This window comes from Chenopodium quinoa, unplaced genomic scaffold, assembly GCF_001683475.1.
Source record: "Chenopodium quinoa cultivar QQ74 unplaced genomic scaffold, ASM168347v1, whole genome shotgun sequence".
Classification (NCBI taxonomy): Eukaryota; Viridiplantae; Streptophyta; class Magnoliopsida; order Caryophyllales; family Amaranthaceae; genus Chenopodium; species Chenopodium quinoa.
In genome coordinates this window covers 3,467,930-3,487,245 of record NW_018742204.1, presented here as the reverse complement: position 1 = coordinate 3,487,245, position 19,316 = coordinate 3,467,930, and the positions used below count along the sequence as shown (strand labels likewise).

The 19,316-nt window shown below is 37.4% G+C and overlaps 2 protein-coding genes across 2 annotated transcripts; both read right to left on the bottom strand.

The window, feature by feature from the left end:
• Window positions 1-601: 601 nt before the first annotated feature.
• LOC110681585 lies at window positions 602-3,457 on the bottom strand. The gene is made up of 3 exons (XM_021858004.1): window positions 3,209-3,457; window positions 1,595-1,842; window positions 602-1,274 (listed from the first exon to the last, which is right to left on the bottom strand). The coding sequence occupies exons 1-3, from the start codon at window positions 3,455-3,457 to the stop codon at window positions 602-604; spliced, it is 1,170 nt and encodes a 389-aa protein (XP_021713696.1).
• Window positions 3,458-3,590: 133 nt separating this feature from the next.
• LOC110739473 lies at window positions 3,591-4,460 on the bottom strand. The gene has a single exon (XM_021920216.1). The coding sequence runs from the start codon at window positions 4,458-4,460 to the stop codon at window positions 3,591-3,593; it is 870 nt and encodes a 289-aa protein (XP_021775908.1).
• Window positions 4,461-19,316: the final 14,856 nt, after the last annotated feature.

Genomic DNA, 19,316 nt, shown 5'->3' with positions numbered 1-19,316 from the left:
GACAAGGCTGCGCGCCCGCACACTTTTCACTGCGCGCCGCACAGTAGTCGCGCACAGGGTCGCGCAGAGCAAATCTTGAATTTCTTTCTTCTCTCATCTTCGACATAGAAAAACCTTTACTCCTTCATCATCCAAACACCTATCAACCAAAAGGGGAACAATAAAATTCAAATTCAAAAAAGAAAAGTGAAATCGGAATATATAAAAAAAAATAGAAAAGAGTTAGAAGCTCGGGTTGCCTCCCGAGAAGCGCTTCTTTATGAGGTCACTAGGTTGACCATGAGGAAAATTCTTCAAGCGGGAGGCTTGGGATCCAAAGGATCAAGCATTATACATTCGATGACACCAACTTCTTCTTTGCAAAATTAATGCTTTAAACGATGACCATTAACCATGAACTTGTTACCATCTGCATCTAACTCAAAGGAGCCATAAGGATTAGTCTTTGATATGACAAAAGGACCCGACCACTTTGACGTGAGTTTACCTTGAAACAAATGAAGCCTTGAGTAGAAAAGCAAAATCTTGTCTCCAACCTTAAAGCTCTTGTTTCAATAATATGTAGGTCATGCAACTTTTTGGTCTTCTCCTTATATAACCTTTAGCTCTCATAAGCATCATCTCTAAGCTCTTCAAGTTCATTAAGCTTAAGCAATCTCTTCTCACCGGCCAACGATAAATCCATATCGAGTTCTTTGATGGCCCACCAAGCCTTGTATTCTAACTCAACCGGCAAGTGACAAGGCTTTCCATAGACCAACCTATAGGGAGTCGTGCCGATTGGAGTCTTGTACGCCGTCCTAAGATCCCATAGTGTGTCATCAAGTTTGAGAGACCAATCTTTCCTTGATTTGTTCACTATCCTTTCAAGAAGATTTTTGATTTCACGATTCGAGACCTCTACTTGTCCTTGAGTTTGAGGGTGGTAAGGTAATCTAACCTTGTGATGAGCGCCATACCTCTTGAGAAGAGCTTCAAATTGCTTTTTGGCAAAATGGGAGCCTCCATCACTAATTAGCACCCTTGGAACCCCAAACCTAGGAAAAATTATCTTCTTTAGAAGCTTAAGCACAACCTTGTGATCGTTGGCAGGTGAGGGTATGGCTTCAATCCATTTCGTCACATAATCAACCGCTACCAATATATATAGATTTCCACAAGAAGAAACGAAAGGCCCCATAAAGTCCACTCCCCATACATCAAAGGGATCAACTTCCAAGACATTTTGTTGAGGCATTTCATCTCTTTTGGTTATGCCACCACTCCTTTGACACCTATCACATTGTGAAACAAACTTGTGGGCATCCTTATGCATCGTTGGCCACCACAATAGAGATTGAGAGATTTTTGCCACCGTCTTATCAACACCCCCATGTCCTCCACATGGTAGTGAATGGCAATGCTCAAGAACTCCTTCGATTTCATAATCCGGAACACGTTTTTGAAAAAGGCCATCTCCGCATTGTTTGAACAAGTATGGGTCGTTCCAAAAATACCTCCTCACTTCCTTGAATAACCTCTTCTTTTCTTGAGAAGAAAACTCCGGGCCGGGGGAATGACTGCACAAGCATGATAATTGGCAATGTCCGCATACCAAGGGCTACATGTTGAAGCCATAGTAATGAGAGCTTCAAATCCTATCTCATCATTGATTGGTACATCATCTTTGTTCTCAAAAGGTAGCCTAGACAAATGATCCGCAATGTAGTTCTCGACTCCCTTTTTGTCCCTCATTTCCATATGAAAATCTTGAAGAGAGAGAACCCAACGGATTAGGCGAGGCTTTGCTTCCTTCTTAGTCATGAGATATCGCACCACAATATGATCCGTGTACACAATCACCTTAGAGCAAATAAGATAGGACCTAAACTTATCAAAGGCAAAATCAACCGCTAGCATTTCCTTCTCTATTGTTGTATAGTTCTTTTGAGCTTCATAAAGAGTCCTACTTGCATAGTAGATGACACATGATTTTCCTTCTTTCTTTTGTCCAAGCACGACACCCACTCCAAAATCACTTGCATCGCACATTAGCTTAAAAGGAAAGCTCCAATCCGGAGCTTGCATAACGGGAGAGGAAATGAGAGTTTCCTTGAGCTTATGAAATGCCTCAAGGCAAGCCTCGTTGAAGTTAAAAAGCAACATCCTTTTTGAGTAATTCGGTCAAAGGTTTGGCGATTGATGAAAAGTATTTGATAAATCTCCGGTAGAAACCGGCATGCCCAAGAAAAGATCGTACTCTCGTGATAGAAGGAGGAGGGGGAAATTTCTTAATCACCGAAACTTTGGCCGGATCAATCTTATTGCCATTTTTTGAAACTTTATGGCCGAGGTCAATGCCCTCCTCGACCATGAAGTGGCATTTTTCCTAATTCAAAACCAAACTCGTCTCTTAACACCTTTTCAAAAAAATTTCAAGGTTAAAAAGACAAGTGTCAAAAGACGAGCCACCAACACTAAAATCATCCATGAATACTTCAATTTCTTTTTCAAGCATCTCGGAGAAAATGGAGGTCATGCATCTTTGAAAGGTAGAAGGAGCATTTCATAAACTGAATGGCATTCTTTGATATGCAAATGTCCCATATGGACATGTGAAAGTAGTTTTCTCTTGATCTCTTGGATGGATAGGGATTTGGAAGAATCCGGAATACCCATCCAAGAAACAAAAGAAAGCATGTTGAGAGAGCCTCTCAAGCATTTGGTCCATGAATGGGAGAGGAAAATGATATTTCTTGGTGTTTTTGTTCAACCTCCTATAATCTATACACATTCTCCACCTGGTCACCGTCCGGGTGGAGATTTCCTCTCCTCCTTCACCTTTGATTATGGTCATCCCACCCTTTTTGGGAACTACATGAACCGGGCTAACCCATTTTCTATTGAAGATAGCATAGATGATACCCGCCTCACGTAGTTTCAAAATTTCTTTCTTCACAACCTCTTGAAGGTTAGGGTTCAACCTTCTTTGAGGTTCAATGGAGGTGGAATGATCATCTTCAAGATGAATACGATGCATGCATAAAGAAGGGCTAATACCTTTGATATCATCAATGCTATACCCTATCACATCCTTATATTTTCTCAAAACATCAAGAAGTTTTTCCAAATTAAGACCATCTAGGGTAGCATTGACAATAATAGGGTATTTTCCCTCTTTATCAAGAAAAGCATATTTCAAAGAAGGGGGAAGGGGCTTGACTTCTACATTGGGAGGAGGCTTAGAACTCTCCTCCAATTTCTCCTCCTTGGACTCAAGCTCGATCTCAACTTGTTGTTCAACCTCCTCCTTTGAGGATTCCTCCATTTCCATGACAAACTCTTTAGCCTCTTGAGAGTGGAACTCTTCTTTGCATGTAAGAGCTTCTATCATTGGATCTTGAGGCCTCATTACGACCCTCCCCAAGAGAACTGGCTCCTCATTCAAAACATCAACTCTATAACATTTTTCAACCATGGGGGTCCTGAGCAACTTAGAAAACTCAAAGACAATCTTCTCATCAGCCACCTCACATGTGATGGTGTTGTTCTTGTAATTGATGACCGCCCCTAAAGTTTTAAGAGCTTCACGTCCCAAAATCAAAGGAGTGTTAATCCATATCCATCACTACAAAGTTACAAGGCACGTATATGTGTCCCACTTGAATTGGAACATACTCAAGCTCTCCACAAGGTAATTTCACCGACCGATTAACCAATTGAATTGTCTTCCTTGTAGGGATCATCTCTATATTGAGTTTTTCAGCAATGGATAGAGGGATTAAAGTAACACTTGTTCCAAGATCAGCTAAGGCGCCCCTAGCTTTCATGTTCCCAATTTTCACTGGCAAAGTGAAACTTCCCGGGTCTTTTTCCTTCTTGGGCATCTTATGTTGGACAAGAGCACTCACTTGATGTGGAAGGGTGATAAGCTCATCAGTGAGCTTCCTCTTGTTGGTGAGAATATCTTTGAGGAACTTGGAGTAAGATGGCATTTGTGTCACAACTTCAAGGAAAGGGAGGTTAATGTGAAAATTATTCATGACACTAAGGAATTTTGCAAACTTGTCATTCAATTTCCTCTCCGCAAGTCGACCGAGAAAAGGAACCGGTCCATCAAGATTCCTAGCCTCACTAGGAATTGAAGTTGTCTTCTCATTGTCAAGCTTCTTCTTCTCCGAACCTCCTTCTATCTCATCAACCTTTTCTTCCTCACCTCCCTTGTTTTCATTCACACTCTCCTCTCCTCCCTTCTTTTCCTCACTATCCCCTTCATTTGGCCCTTCATAGGAAGTTCCCGACCTCAATATGATCGCTTTGCATGTATCGGGTTTTGAGTTGTGAGATGGGTTAGGTTGTGGTTGTCCGGGTAGAGTAGATGGTGAATTGAAAGGAGTTCTCTCAGCCAATTGAGCTAGTTGTGAATAAACCATCTTGTTGTGAGCTCTTATCTCTTGCATTTGTTTCCCAAAAGATTGCATTTGCGCATGCATGGCTTGGAGGAATTGAGTTTGTGTTAGCTCCGCTTGAGGTGCTTGTTCTTGATGATTTCTTTGAGGTGCTTGGGTTTGATTGTTGTATTGGTTGTTCCTTGGATAGCTTCCTCTTGGGTTTTGGGGTTGAGATGGAGGTGGATTTTGATATTGAGGGTTGGAGTTGTAGGAAGGTTGAGCTTGTTGGTTCCATTGTTGAGGTTGAGGTACAAACCCGGGTGGTGGTTGTCTCCAAGCTACCCCACCTCCGCTTCCTCTAAATCCCTCTTGCCTTGTGTTGTATGTCGCTACATGCTTGGGGCTTAAACCTCCACTATAAGATGTATCATGGTTCGTTCCTCCACAATTTTGACAAGAGAAAGAGTTAACTTGGGAGGAGCTTGCTTCACCGCTTGAACTTGCATTCACACTCGTGTTCAACTTGGAAAGCCCTTTTGTTAGTTGATCAATTTGATGTTGTAATTGATCAACTTTCTCCAATTCGTAAATACCACCTTTCTTTGGAGCATTTCTTCTTCGGCCCCCCAAGAGTAAATCTTTGCTACCTCTTATATTGTGGCTTCAACTTGATTTTGAGAGATTTTGATTAATTGACCACCCGCCCCTGCATCCAAATTGGCTCTTGACATGGGCTCCAATCCGTCGTAGAAAAATCGCATGAGCAACCCTTGATTGTACTCATGGTGGGGACACGCTTGCACCAACTCTTTGAATCTCTCCCATGCTTCACCAAGAATTTCATCGGCTTCTTGCTCAAATGATGCAATTTTCCTTCTCATTTCGGCGGTCTTTTCCTTGGAGATAAATCGCTTTAAGAACGCCTTTACCACCTCCCTCCATGTTGTGAGAGTGTTAGGCTTTACTTGCTTTAGCCATTTTTTTTTTTCGTCCGGTGAGAGATTGTCGGAAAAGGTGCATACGAATGTAGTCTTGACTCACTTCATTGGTTTGCATTATTGCGCACTTTAGACACCCATTTGTGTCTCCCCAAAGCCAAACTCGGTGATGAGTACCTTTCACGTCGAATCATAATCGAATGATGTGAAAGTGTGGAAAGTCTAGTCTTGCGGATAGTTATAATTTCTTTTCTCTTCTCTTTGTTTTTGAAAAACTATTTTAAGAAAACAGCCAATCCAGTTTGGTTTGGTCCATAGCAAGGGTCCAATAATGGTTTATTTGGATGGGGCTTGAAAAGAGCTTTCCAACGATATATTATAAGCCCAATTCCGATGAATAATGAGGTAGTTAATTATGGCCAAATTACTAAACCGGGCCTAGTTTAAGCCTTATATGCGGCCCAATGATCTAGAGGAGCACCTAATATTGATTTATCATTCCTAATGCAATTAGGATTGGTTTTAGTCTTCTAGATTCTTCTAGAAGGTCCTTTCATTCCTAATTCAATTAGCATTGATAAATTGACTTTTTAGAGTTTTAATCAGAATAAAAGAGTGTTTTTAAGAAAAATACGATTTTTCCCTCTGTATGGCTAAATTTTATCTGAATTAAGAAAACGCGTGAAAAAATTCATTAGCGTCTGACGACAAACATTAGCGCCTGGCGCCTGACGCTAGCCTTAGCGCCTGGCGCTAATGGTCAGCGTCTAGCGCTAACTTCTTTTTTCCTCGTCGTAACTGTGATTTGTTTTTTTTATCCGTTTGGCTGATTTTCTCTATAAATAGCCTCCTAAACTCTCCGTTTTTCATCACCAACAATCATCAATTCTCATCAAATTCTCAACTCTCTAATTCTCTTTTCTCTCGAAGCTAAAGCTTGTTCGTTCTCTCTCTTTTCTAAACCAACCGTTTTACATACAAAATTCCGCATTCACAAGACCAAGAAATACCTACCATTGTTCGAAGTTTCCTTCGCCCTAGATGTGAAAGGTTTTAATTTCCGAGGGTTTGGTCCCAAATCTCTATTTCAATTATTTTATTTTATTGTTTGATTTTATTATTTTCCTTGAAGTTACTAACGCGTGTATTTTGTTATTAGAAAGAGGTACAAGGCAGCTAAGTAAGTGTTTTAATGGTTTTAATTAATATTATGATGTAGAAATCATGCTTAGGTTGTTATTATGATTCCTAGCGTCATGTTAGGATGTTTTGATCTTCCTAGTATCATGTTTAGGGTAACAACTAAAAAAATCCTAATATCAACTATGATTAAAAGTATGATGCCTTTTATATTCTTTCCTAATATTTATGATTGTTAGTATCATGTTAGGGCTAAAGCTTTGATTTTTATTGCTTAGTGTCATGCTAGGGTTTGTTATTAATTTTGTTAGTATCATGCCTAGGATCTTACTATTATTATGCTTTAACATGATTATTTTAATTATGATTATTATTTTGATTATTATTATGTTGCTTGATATTTATTGTTATTGCTTGATCACACCTTTTATGCATGTTTAAAGGGAATTTGTACTTGTAAACACGCTTAATAAGATAATTAATATTCTTGTTTAGGGTTAATTTAATTATAATTCAAGTGATCGCCAATGATAGATTTATTTGTGCATGTCGGTCAGAAAGCGCACATGAATACGATTAGAATTAAGTAGAGGCCTATTATTAGGGCAGTTCAATCTCTTTTAGGTTGGATTTGTACCTTCACCCTCGAACTACCAGTCATGGTTCCAGACCTATTGGAGTTGACAATCTCCTAGATCGTTAAGGGATGTAACCTTCACCTCGTGAATGGTTTACAAGTTCCTAATACTTGTTGTCGACTCTTTTGCTCTATCTTCTTTCCATTTGGACGCCACCGTACTTTAGTGTATGATCACAGTGGGGGTTCAAGCTAGGGATAATGCTCTGAAATATTCCCTACAACTTTTTGGCGACTCCACTAGGGAGGATTTCTATTTTAATTCCTGAAATTTATTTCGGCGATGATTTAGAATGAGTGGATGAGACTCGAAAAGTTCTAAGTAGTTCATGTGCGTAATTTTGATTAACATTATTGTCATATGCATAAAAAAGATCTCATTGGAAAGACCATCCGTAATGAGTTAAAACATAAGATTTTTATACGTAGGAAATTTAAGGAACATCTTTCATAACTAGGACCGAAATAATGCTGCGCAAAACTGGAAAATTTTATCGAGCACAGAAAGCTGCTGAGGCATGTAGGAACTAGCGTCAGGGAACAAAGTCTAGCGCCAACAATTTGAAGTTAGCGCCAGGAGACAACTTCTGTCGCTAGGCGCTAAAGCCAAATTGTGGCGCTGGCCTCTATTTGCTGGCGCCAAGTGCTTCCAATACCGATCTAGAAATATGCGTTCTGATTTCGACCAGTTTTTAGCACTGTTTGCTCGATCCTACTCCATGATTGAGTTTTTCTCACTTTTCTGAAACCCATATGTGTCTACATATGGACATACGTCTGGGAATTCATGCTCCATCTACATAATTGAATGCTCTGAGCAACAAAGGGTACATCAGAGAATGTTGAATTCACCAAACCATGGAAGCGAGTTTTTCTAAACTCGCGGTGTCCCATCCACTCGCGCCAACCCTTCACGGTTAGGCTTCCGCGCTGTGCATCCGGACAATTAACCATGGACCCTTTATTCTAACCCATATCCTGAACTTTAGAGAACTAGAGCCATGGTTAGGTTGCAAACTTATTGCATCATGTTATGCCTACTTGACTAATTATATTGTGCATTATTGGTTGTGCATCCTCTATATGTTTTTCCTAACCGTTTGTTTGACTTAAGCTAAGATTAAATAAACTGAGTTATGACTAAAAGAACTTTTCCTAATTAATTAATTAATTAATTAATTAATTTGAGTAATTAAAGTTTAATAATTTAATCAGAGTTGACTTAGTACGACTTTAGACATACCCTGTAGAGTAATAATACCGAAAGCAGTTCCTGATCGACGTTCCATTAATGGCGCCAAGATTTAAACTGCAACGCCACTCTGTAGAGCGTAGCGCCTGGCGACAGTCCTATCGTCTAGCACTACAGTACAAAGAGAAGCGCTAGTCCTGTTGTTTTGGCGACAATTCGGTTTGTTGCTCGAGTCAGCACCTTATGTCTAATTGAACAGTTTTCTAGTTGATTTAGTTAATTTTTATCTTGTCAAGTCATTAATTGAGTCTAAACACTAAGTCCCATGGTCTTACACAAGAGTCTTTTTTTGGTTTTTATTTGAATTTTATTCTCATAGGATTAAATCTGATCTGCATTTGTGTGATGTTACTTGATTTTAGTAGATTAGGTATTTCATGCGATTCGATCTTGTCATTAAATATGATATAATTTGTATGCGATCTCTGTGATTCAAGTTTTTATTTTTTTTCGATTGGCTAGCTTAAATTGTGTATTTAATTGTTTACTAGTTGTAAATCGATTTGTTGATTGTTGTTTACGATTTTTTTTTAGTTTTTTTTAATTCTTCTTTAATTAAGGTTCTTAGCGACTCAAATCCGTGATCCTTATTCCTTAGTGTGATTTTGAATTTTGCCAATTGTAGGGAATATTTCAAGCAATCCCACACTTGAGCCCCACTGTGATCATACACTTAAGCATGGTGGCTTCCAAAGAGAAGGAAGCTAGAGTAAAAGAGTCGCCAACAAGTTTTAGGAACTTGTAAACCGTTCACAGGGTGAAGGTTACACCCCTTAACGATCCAGGAGATCATTAACTCCAATAGGTCTGGAACCATGACTGGAAATTTGGGGTTGAAGGTACAAATCCAACCTAAAAGAGATTGGACTTGCCCTAATAACAGGCCTTTACTTTATTCTTCTCGTACTCATGTGCACTTTCTGACTAACATGCAATCAATAGATTTACCCTAAACCTGTTTAATCTATGTTGGCTGAATATTAATGCACAAACAAATCTATTATTGGCGATCACTTGAATTATAATCATATTAACCCCAAACAAGTTTATTAATTATCTTATTAAGCGTGATTACAAGAACAAATTCCCCTTTAAACATGGATAAAAGGCGTGATCAAGCAATGACAATAATAATCATCAAGCAACATAATAATCATCATCATAATAACAATTATAACAATCATAAATATAATAATGTTAAAGCATAATAATATTAATAGCAAGATCATAGGCATGATACTAACAAGATTAATAACAAACAACAAACCCTAGCATGTCATTAAACATTAATGATAAATCTTTAGCACTAACATGACACTAACATGATATTAGGAAAATAGGAAGCATCATAATAAACATAGTTGATATTAAAAATTTTAGTTATTACCCTGATCAAGGGTTAAATAGGTCGTTAAGCTACTACCCTAATCAAATTAATCATTTATAATACCTAAACATACACCAAACTAGTTAGTGGCAAGTAAAAGGTCGAACCACTAGGGAAGCACACTAATTTAACATCAATAATCACTAATGCAAGAGTAAAAAGAGGATTGTTTTTGTTGGTTTTGTTGAGTAAGAACACTAAAACTACAAATAAGCAAGAAAAAGATGATTAAAATCAAGGGAAAATGACGCTAGGGATACGAGGGTGTCAAATATGATTAGAAAGAGGGGAATAATAATGATTATTATGAATCACGTGCCAAAGAACACAAGATTTTACCAAAACAATTTATTCTCATGCAATAGTCTAGGCAAATCAATGAAAGAGGTCTTCACTAATAAGGATCATTCTCATGCATACTATTAGTTACAATCAAATCAAGAGAATAAAGAAACACAATCCATAAAAACTCCACTTTAATAACTCATTCTCATGTAATCATTAAAATAGAGATGATCTTAATCTAATTCAAATCACTTTCATGCATTTAAACTAGAAAACATCAAATAGAGTGCAAAAATAATCTCAAGCTATTAAAAATTATGTCTTTCATCAATTTATGGCATGAGTTCAATCCAACCATCATCATTCATCCAATTTCAACTCATATTTTCCACCCCCTTCCCCTTGCTAAAAGTTTAGCCTAGAGAAGGGAGATTAAACATAATATCAAAACTAGAAATAAACTCAAGAAACTAAAAACAAAACATGATTAAAATCAATGAAATCAGTAACAACTAGATGAACTAATAAGATAAACAAGAATAAGCAACAATAAAACAAATAAATAAAACTAAAGGAAAGGAGAAGAGATTACTAAAGAAAGGATTAATGAAAGATGAAAACTTGGATTCTTGCTTGATTGATTGAGGATTAAACTTGAGCAAAGTTGAATACAATAAGGGATGTTTGAATAACAATCTACTTTCTCTCTCTTGATTAGTCTAATATTCAATATAATGGAATTAGAACCAAGTGTTTTTCATTACAAAGAGTCCCGTCTATATATATGTGGCTCCCCAAAAAGAAAGAAACTTGGGCAACAAGGCGCAAAGAAATCAGAAACCCAGCGCTGCGCACCCACATACGAAATATGCGCACCCGCGTAGTAGTAATGTGCGCCCTCTCAGCATATTGTGCGACCGCAACTTTGAGGGTACGGGGAAATGAAGAGGCTCACAATATAAACCTGCGCGCCCGCGCAGCATGTCGTGCGCCCACACAGAGGCTGCACAACAGATCGCACAAAATCTCTGGTTTGGCTCTGTTTCATCAGCTTGTACGCGCAGAACAGTTTGCTTGGGTCCTTGAAATCCTTTTTCTTTCGGCACATGATACCTACAAAACACAAGAATGGAAATCATACCCTAAGCATAATACTAGGAAGCATTAAAAAATTCTAACATGATACTAGGAATCAATAAAATAATCTAAACATGATTTCTATATCAAAAGATCAATAAAACATGTAAAGTACTTACTTCAAAGCCTCGTACCACTTTCTAATAACAAAATACACACGTTAGTAACTTCAACGAAAATAATAGACAAATAATTAAATTAAATGATTGAAATAGAGATTTGGTATTAAACCCTAAAAAATTATCAACCTTTCACGTCTAGGGCGAAGGCAACTTTGAACTTAGCTAGGTGTGTCTAGAACTACCGTATGAGGAATTTTGTAAAAGGGAAGGTTTAGCAAAATAATAGAGAAAGAAAGAATGAGCTTCTAGCTTTTAGAGGGAGATAGATGGTGATTGTGAATGATTAAAAATAGGGAGATACGACCCCTATTTATAGGAGAAATAGCACGAGATCGAAGAAAATCATATTCGACATAAAATACCTCATGTTGCAAACGACATGAGTCGGCGCTAGATGACAAGCTCGTCGCCAGGCGACGAAGGTCAGCGCCTGGCGACGACTGTGCCGTCTCGCGCTGGTCCAAAAGTCAACGCGCATTTCCATGTGTAATTACCTTTAACACCGGTTGCAGGTAATTATGCGTCCGAGCAGTCTTCGAAATCAGATTTAATATATTTTATTCTAAATAAAAAATCTTTAAAAATATAATTAATAGGCCCTCCTCTAGATCATTGAGCCACATCTAATCTGATCCATAACTTTCTCAAAATTCATCAGAATTGGGCTTATAATATATCATTGGAAAACTCTTTTCGAGCCCAATCCAACTACCCTATTCTTGGACCCTTATTATGGACCAAACCAAATTGGAATGGTTATTTTTCATAAATAGAAGTAAGAAAAGAAATATTTTTTAATGGAATGGTGTCCTTAGAACAAGTGTATTATGCTGATGGTGGGTTAAGAAATATTAGAAAGCTAATATATTCAGTAAGGTCAAGTGATCAGAATGCCTAGGTGGAGGCCGCTTCCGATCAGTAAAATTAATGTATATTAACATTACAGCTTAGTCTTGACTGAACACTTCGGGTCACACCCAATTAATTAACAAACCAACTCGACGAATTAATTCGGAAGAAATTAATGAGTCGCCTGAGTATTAAATATTTAGACGTCGGAAGTTCGAGCTTAGAGCGTCGAAACCGAGCGTCAGAAGTCGAGTAAAAAATAGTAAATGACGAGACGCGCAAAAAAATAATAACAAATCGATAATATTCCCAAATACCCCTAGAATCGGAATGCCCCCGAATATACGAATGCTAGGGGCATAATATGCTAGCATATGTGGCTAGCATGCGCCCCATACCGAGCCAAGGATGACTTGCTGGTGCATGCTAGCACACCGTGCTAGCAGCAGCAAGCACACCAAGGCAGCATCTGCTAGCAGCCTGCACATGGTGTACGCGACGTGAAGCCCGCACTTGGAGTGCGTGGCTTGCTATCCATAGTAGCAGCCCACAACTCCAAGTGCGAGGTTGGGCTACGACTGGATCTAAGGCTCGGGTAGTAGGGCCAAAAAGCATGGGAAGCAAATGGAAGCAAGTGGGTGAGGGACAAGTGGCACAAGGAGAGTATGGAGTGGGGAGCAAGTATGGTCCCCTACTCTCCAAGTGGTCCTCACTTCCCTTTTCATGTAATAGTGACACTTGTAGATTTATTATTAGTTTGCATGTTTATTTTGATTTAGCTTTGAAATAAATTGTGGAATTTCATCTTCCCACATTGATGGGATAGAAATTCCTACTCTCCCTCTTGTCTATAAATGATCATCTTGGGTTTTTGGGAAGAGTGCTTGAGTAGGAGTTCAATAGAGCATTGCATTAGCAAATACTCTTAAACTTACATAATACTCGGGTTTTGGTCGGACCTCGCTAACCTCGAGGTAACAGACCTAAAAGTTGGTAGTTGTTTTTGCGGGTGGATCTCCGTCGGAGGCTCTCGTATTTTCGGGGCTAAGCTTCTCAAGTAAGAGCCCATTTTGTGGGGCACAACACGCGCCAAAGGTAAATTTCCTATTTTGCCCTTTTATGTTTATTTATACATTTGTGATATTTTTTATTGCGAGCGAGATCCTTGGCTCGGGTTTTTTCCGTGGTGAGTGGGACTCACCAAAACCCAATAGCGGTATCGGAGCCGCGCTCGTTTATTTTTAATTATCATATTTTTTTTTCAAGGAATTTTTTATGGCTTAATTTTTTTGGTTTGAGTTGCTAATTAGATTAGTAGCTCGTATTATCTATTTTAACCTCGTATTAGAGCTGACTTCAGTTCCCAAACCAAGATTTTGACCCAAAAATAGTGAATATTGGGAGGAAAAGGTGTTCTAGAAATGGTTTTACTATTTTTGGGCACGGTTTTTAGCCAAAAAACGACCAGAAATGCATTTTTGGAGGGGTTTTTTGTTTTTACGAAAATTTTTAAGTATTTCTAACCTTGAAAATTAAGTGCATATTTCTAGTGGTTATGTAATTGGTTCAATACATATTTTATATGCAATTTTAAACCTCTTTAGGCATGATTACTTGGTGGTAATTTGTGTTTAAAAATTTGGTTTTATTTTTCACATAATTGCAAATGAATTGCATTGAGAACTTTGTTTTTTGAGGCTTCTAAAGTGCTAAAGATTCAATCTTTAATTGTGTTAAGTGATTGAAACTTTAAAAGCTACTAAATTCAATGAATTTTATATTGAACTTTTTTGTTTTAATCATTTTTGGTTGATTGAAAACATAATATTTCAAACTTTGTTATAGAAATTTGTTTATCTTCATATTGGAAGATATAATTTTTCAAGGATTCACAAATGTAAGTGGTTGGGTTTTTCATTTGAACAATAAAGTTCATATTTTTTCAACTCCCTCTTGCTTTGTCAAAATCTCAAGATTAATTTAAATTGATGAAATTAATAATGAGAAATTGCCTAATTTATTTTATTGCACCAAGTTAAACCAATTTAATTAAAGAATGGTTCATGGAAATTATTTTGGTTGAATGCACCTTGTTAAATTTTATTTAAGTTAGACTTGTTTAAATTTTCAATTTTTTGCTCATTGAATTAGTTCTAAAATCAATTTAGAATTAATAACATGTCACGCAAAATTGGAATCAAAATCTCGAGGCAATGGCACGCAAAACGAGGCAAAACCCCCTTGTCTAGCCGGGCTGCATAGCAGCTCGTATGTGGCTGCCAAGAGAAGTGCTCGTGTGTGCAGCCATGTGCGTGGCTAGAGCACACAGCAGCAGCAGCACACGGTCGTGCGTGCATGCGTGTGTGTGTGCACAGCAGCAGCCGTGGCAGTGTGAGTGTGTGCTATGGTGCGACAACGAGTAATGTGTGTGTGTGTGCTTGGTGTCGCGGTAAGAGAGTGCGTGTGGATGTGCTACGTGCTTGTGGCACGATGCGCACAACCCCACACTTGGCCCTTTACCTCGGTTTGTAAGGCAATGCAATTTTTTTATTTTTCCGTTTTATTTATTTTAATTAATCTTGTTTATTTTAATTAAAATTTTGAGGCTAGGCCTCGGTTTTGAGCGGCATTGGCAAAATTTTTTTTGACAAATTTTGGGTTCTACCGGCTTAATTAATTGGATTAATAAGATGGGTGCGGAATTTAGTGGGAGCTTCAATTATTAATTACGTCAATTACATAATCGGTTAAATAACTTTGACTAGTTTTAATTAGGTGTGTTAATCGGATTAACCACCTAGATTAGTTACTAGTGCGTGCGCATGTTTAATGCATTATTACTTGTTGTAAAATGCATGGGCCATTCACAAATAGTGAATGGATGAATGGAATGTATATTCTCTCACAGATTTTATGAAATGGCAACTAGTGGGACCCGATTAGGATAGAAAACACGGACTGTGTGTCGTTATGTATTTCTGTAAATCTAAATACGGTCTGCGTACCGTTGAGAATTTTTGTACCTTAATATTTAGATTAGTCCTAATCGTAGTTACTAGTAGTTGCATAATAGTGGTCAAGTCTTGAAGATGGAGATTCTTGGAAGGCAAAGCCATGAATTTGCAAAAGAAGACCTTTTGAAGACTTGAAGAATTCAAGGGGTCATGCTAGTTTCCAATATGCATCAAAATACTTTTTGCTTTACATATTCATGATTATTTATATATGAATTATATTTAGATGCATGTTTAAGGATTTCAAATGTTGTGATGATTAATTAAGTTCACTTAAATCAACCAACATAGAAACCCTAGGTCCCTAAATATTGAGTAAAATTGCCATTCCAAAACAATATTTATTGACCTATTGAGAGTAGTGATGGGCTACGCCAAAGCGAGGCATCACTACCACTCCCTAGACTCATAAGGCATACCGGGTATGCAAGTTGGTTTTGGTTATACTCAATGATATGAGTGATGGAGTCCTAACATGTCGTGGCAAAGTGAATAAATTGTTGAGAGAACATTAGATGCGACGATTTATTCAACCAAGAGGGGCTTAGAGCCATTAGAAAAGCGTTGCTTACCTTGGGAGACTGAGTGCTAAGACAAGCCAAAGCTTGCTTAGCCACTCATTGTTTCCTTGGATCTTGGAATAGCCTAATTTTCACAAAATGGGACAATTTTATGTGTAAATAAGACGTTAAATAAGTATTGAAATATGTATGAATTAAATTCAATCTTATTAAAATTATTTTGAATGGTTTTTCATTTCAAATTCTTTCAATTATAGAATCACGTCTTCAAACAACTCAAACAACCAATTTTCATTACGCTCAATTCTCGATAAAGAGAAGTTGAGTGGGACCAATTTCCTTGATTGGCAAAGGAATTTGCGCATCGTTCTTATGCAAGAACAGAAGAACAAAAAAAGTATGTCCTTGATGAGGAAATTCCCTATGTTCCCAATGAGGAGGTGACTCAGGCTGCCCTTAACCGATGGCAAGTAGCCAATCGGGATGTCAAATCCGTTATGCTAGCCACTATGTCTCCTGAACTTTAGAAAACCTTCTTCGAGAAGGAATCGACCTATGAGATCATTGCTGAGTTACAAAATATGTTTCAAGAGCAGGCTCGAACTGAAAGGTTTGAAACCCACAGGCAGATCCTTGAGACTAAGCTCAAGAAAGGAGAGTCAGTCAGCCCACTTGTGCTCTAAATGATCGGATTAATTGAGAACATGGGAAGTCTTGATGCGGGATACTTAACTAAGATGGCTATTGACATCATTATCCATTCCCTTCACAAAGGCTATGATCAGTTCAAAATGAACTACAATATGCATAACATGGAGAAAACCCTCACTGAGCTTCATGGGATGTTGAAGCAAGCTGAGTAGATGCTCAAAGATGAGGGAAAGAATGATATGCTTACGATCAAGAAGGGCAAGCCGTTTAAACGGGCAGGAAAAAAGAAGAAAGGCTTCATGGGGAAAATCAAGAAATACTTTCTGCCTAAGCCAAAAGTTACCAATAACAACAAGGAGAAGAAGGTAGCATCTTCTAAATCTTATTCCGAATACTTCTATTGCAAGAAGGGACATTGGAAGAGAGATTTCCTCAAATTCAAGGAAGATAAGAAGACCGGAACTGTTGCTTCTAAATCAGGTATATCCGTTATAAACTTAAACTTCACTAGCTCAACATCATGGGTATTTGATACCGGATGTTGCTCACATCTTTGATCCAATTCTCAAGGACTAAGGAACGTTAGGAAGCTAGAAAAGGGAGAGGTTGAACTCCGGGTCAGCAATGGAGCCAGAATTGCGGCCGTATCCATTGGAACTCTCAGTTTTTCTTTTCCCTCTGGGCTTGTTTTGGAACTTGATAGTTGTTACTATGTTCCGAACATTACCAAAAACATCATTTCAATTTCGGCGTTGGACGCCAAAGGTTTTGAATTTTGAGTAAAAGACAACGAATGCTCATTTTATCTTGATAATGTTTTATATGGTATAACACATTCTGAAAATGGTCTTTATGTGCTTTCTTTAGACAAACAAGTTTATAATGTAAATAATACTACTAAATGATCTAAGACCATGGAGTCAAATCAAACTTACTTGTGGCATTGTCGTCTTGGCCACATTAACATCTAACGCATCAAGAAACTTCTTCTAGAAGGCGTTCTTGACTCTTTTGATTTAGAATCTTTTGAGAATTGCGAAGGATTTTTACTAGGCAAGATGATAAAGCAGCCATTTGCCAAGTTGGGAGAAAGAGTAGGTGACTTATTAGGTCTAATACATACCGACATATGTGGACCAATGAGCTCCGCCACAAGAAACGGACATCGATATTTCATCACCTTCACAGACGACTATAGTATATATGGCTATGTCTACCTAATGTCGCAAAAATCTGAATCGTTTGATAAATTAAAAGAATTTTAGAGTGAAGTTGAAAATCAGCTTAGCAAGAAAAACAAAGCGCTTCTGTAGACACCCATTTGTGTCTCCCCAAAACCAAACCCACTGATGAGTACCTTTCACGTCGAATCATAATCGAATGAAGCGAAAGTGTGGAAAGTTTAGTGTTGCGGATAGTTTTAATTTCTTTTCTTTTCTCTCTGTTTTTGAAAACTTATTTTGAGAAAATAGACAATCCAGTTTGGTTGGTCCATGATATGGGTCCAATAGTAGTGTATTTGGACGGGGCTTGACAAGAGATTTCCAACGATATATTATAAGCCCAATTCCGATAAATAATGAGGATGTTATGGCCAATTTACCAAACTAGGCCCGGTTTGAGCTTTGTATGCGGCCCAATGATCTAGGGGAGGGCCTAATATGATTTATCATTCCTAATTCAATTAGGAATGGTTTTAGTCTTCTAGATTCTTCTAGAAGGTTCTTTTCATTCCTAATTCAATTAGCATTGATAAATTGACTTTTGTTGACTTTTCAGAGTTTTAATTAAAATCAAAAAATATTTTTGAGGAAGATATACGATTTTATCCTCCAGTACAACAAATTTATCTGATTTTCAAAAACGCGTCGAAAACAGGCCTTGCGCCTGACTTCAGGCATTGGTGCCTGGAACCAGGCCTGGCGCTAGTGTTAGAGCCTGGCGCTAGTTAGCCAGGGTTGGCGCCAGCTCTGTTTCAGTTGCGCCAGGACTCTGTTCTGTTAATTTATCTTTTTGGCTGATTTTCTCTATAAATAACGGCGTAAAAACTCCGTTTTCATTCACCTACAATCAGTTTACATTCATCAATTCTCTCTCATTCTCTTCTATAATCATTTATCTCTCTCTTTTCTCTAAAAATTGCTTTTCACATACAAAATTCCGCATTCGCAAGATCTAGACACACCTAGCCATATTCGAAATTGCCTTCGCCCTAGACGTGAAAGGTTTAATTTCTGAGGGTTTGGTCCCAAATCTCTCTTTTGAATATTTAATTTAATTATTTGTTTATTATTTTCCTTGAAGTTACTAACGTGTGTATTTTGTTATTAAAAAGAGGTACGAGGCATCAAAGTAAGTACTTTAATGACTTTCATTGATATTATGATGTAGAAATCATGTTTAAATTGTTATTATGATATTCCTAGTATCATGGCTAGGGTAATTTTAATGATTGTTACGATGCTTCTTATGTTTTTCCTAATATTTGTGATTGTTAGTATCATGTTAGGGTTAAAGATTTGATTTTTAATGCTTAGTGACATGCTAGGGTTTGTTATTAATCTTGTTAGTATCATGCCTAGGATCTTGCTATTATTATGCTTTAATATTAACATGAACATGATTATGATTATAATTGTTATAATTTATGATGATTATGAATATTATTATTATTATCTTGATGATGATTATTTTATTTATGATTATTATTGTTTTGATTATGATTATAATTTTGTAATGATGATTATTATTATTGTTATGATTATTTTATAATGATAATTTATTATGTTACTTGATATTTATTGTTATTGCTTGATCACCCCTTTTATGCATATTTAAAGGGACTTGGTACTTGTAATCACGCTTAATATAAGATAATTAATAGTCTTGTTCAGGGCTAATTTTGATTATAATTCAAGTGATCGCCAATAATAGATTTATTTGTGCATTAATATTCTACCAACATAGATAAACATGTTTAGGGTTAATCCTATTGATTGCATATTAGTCAAAA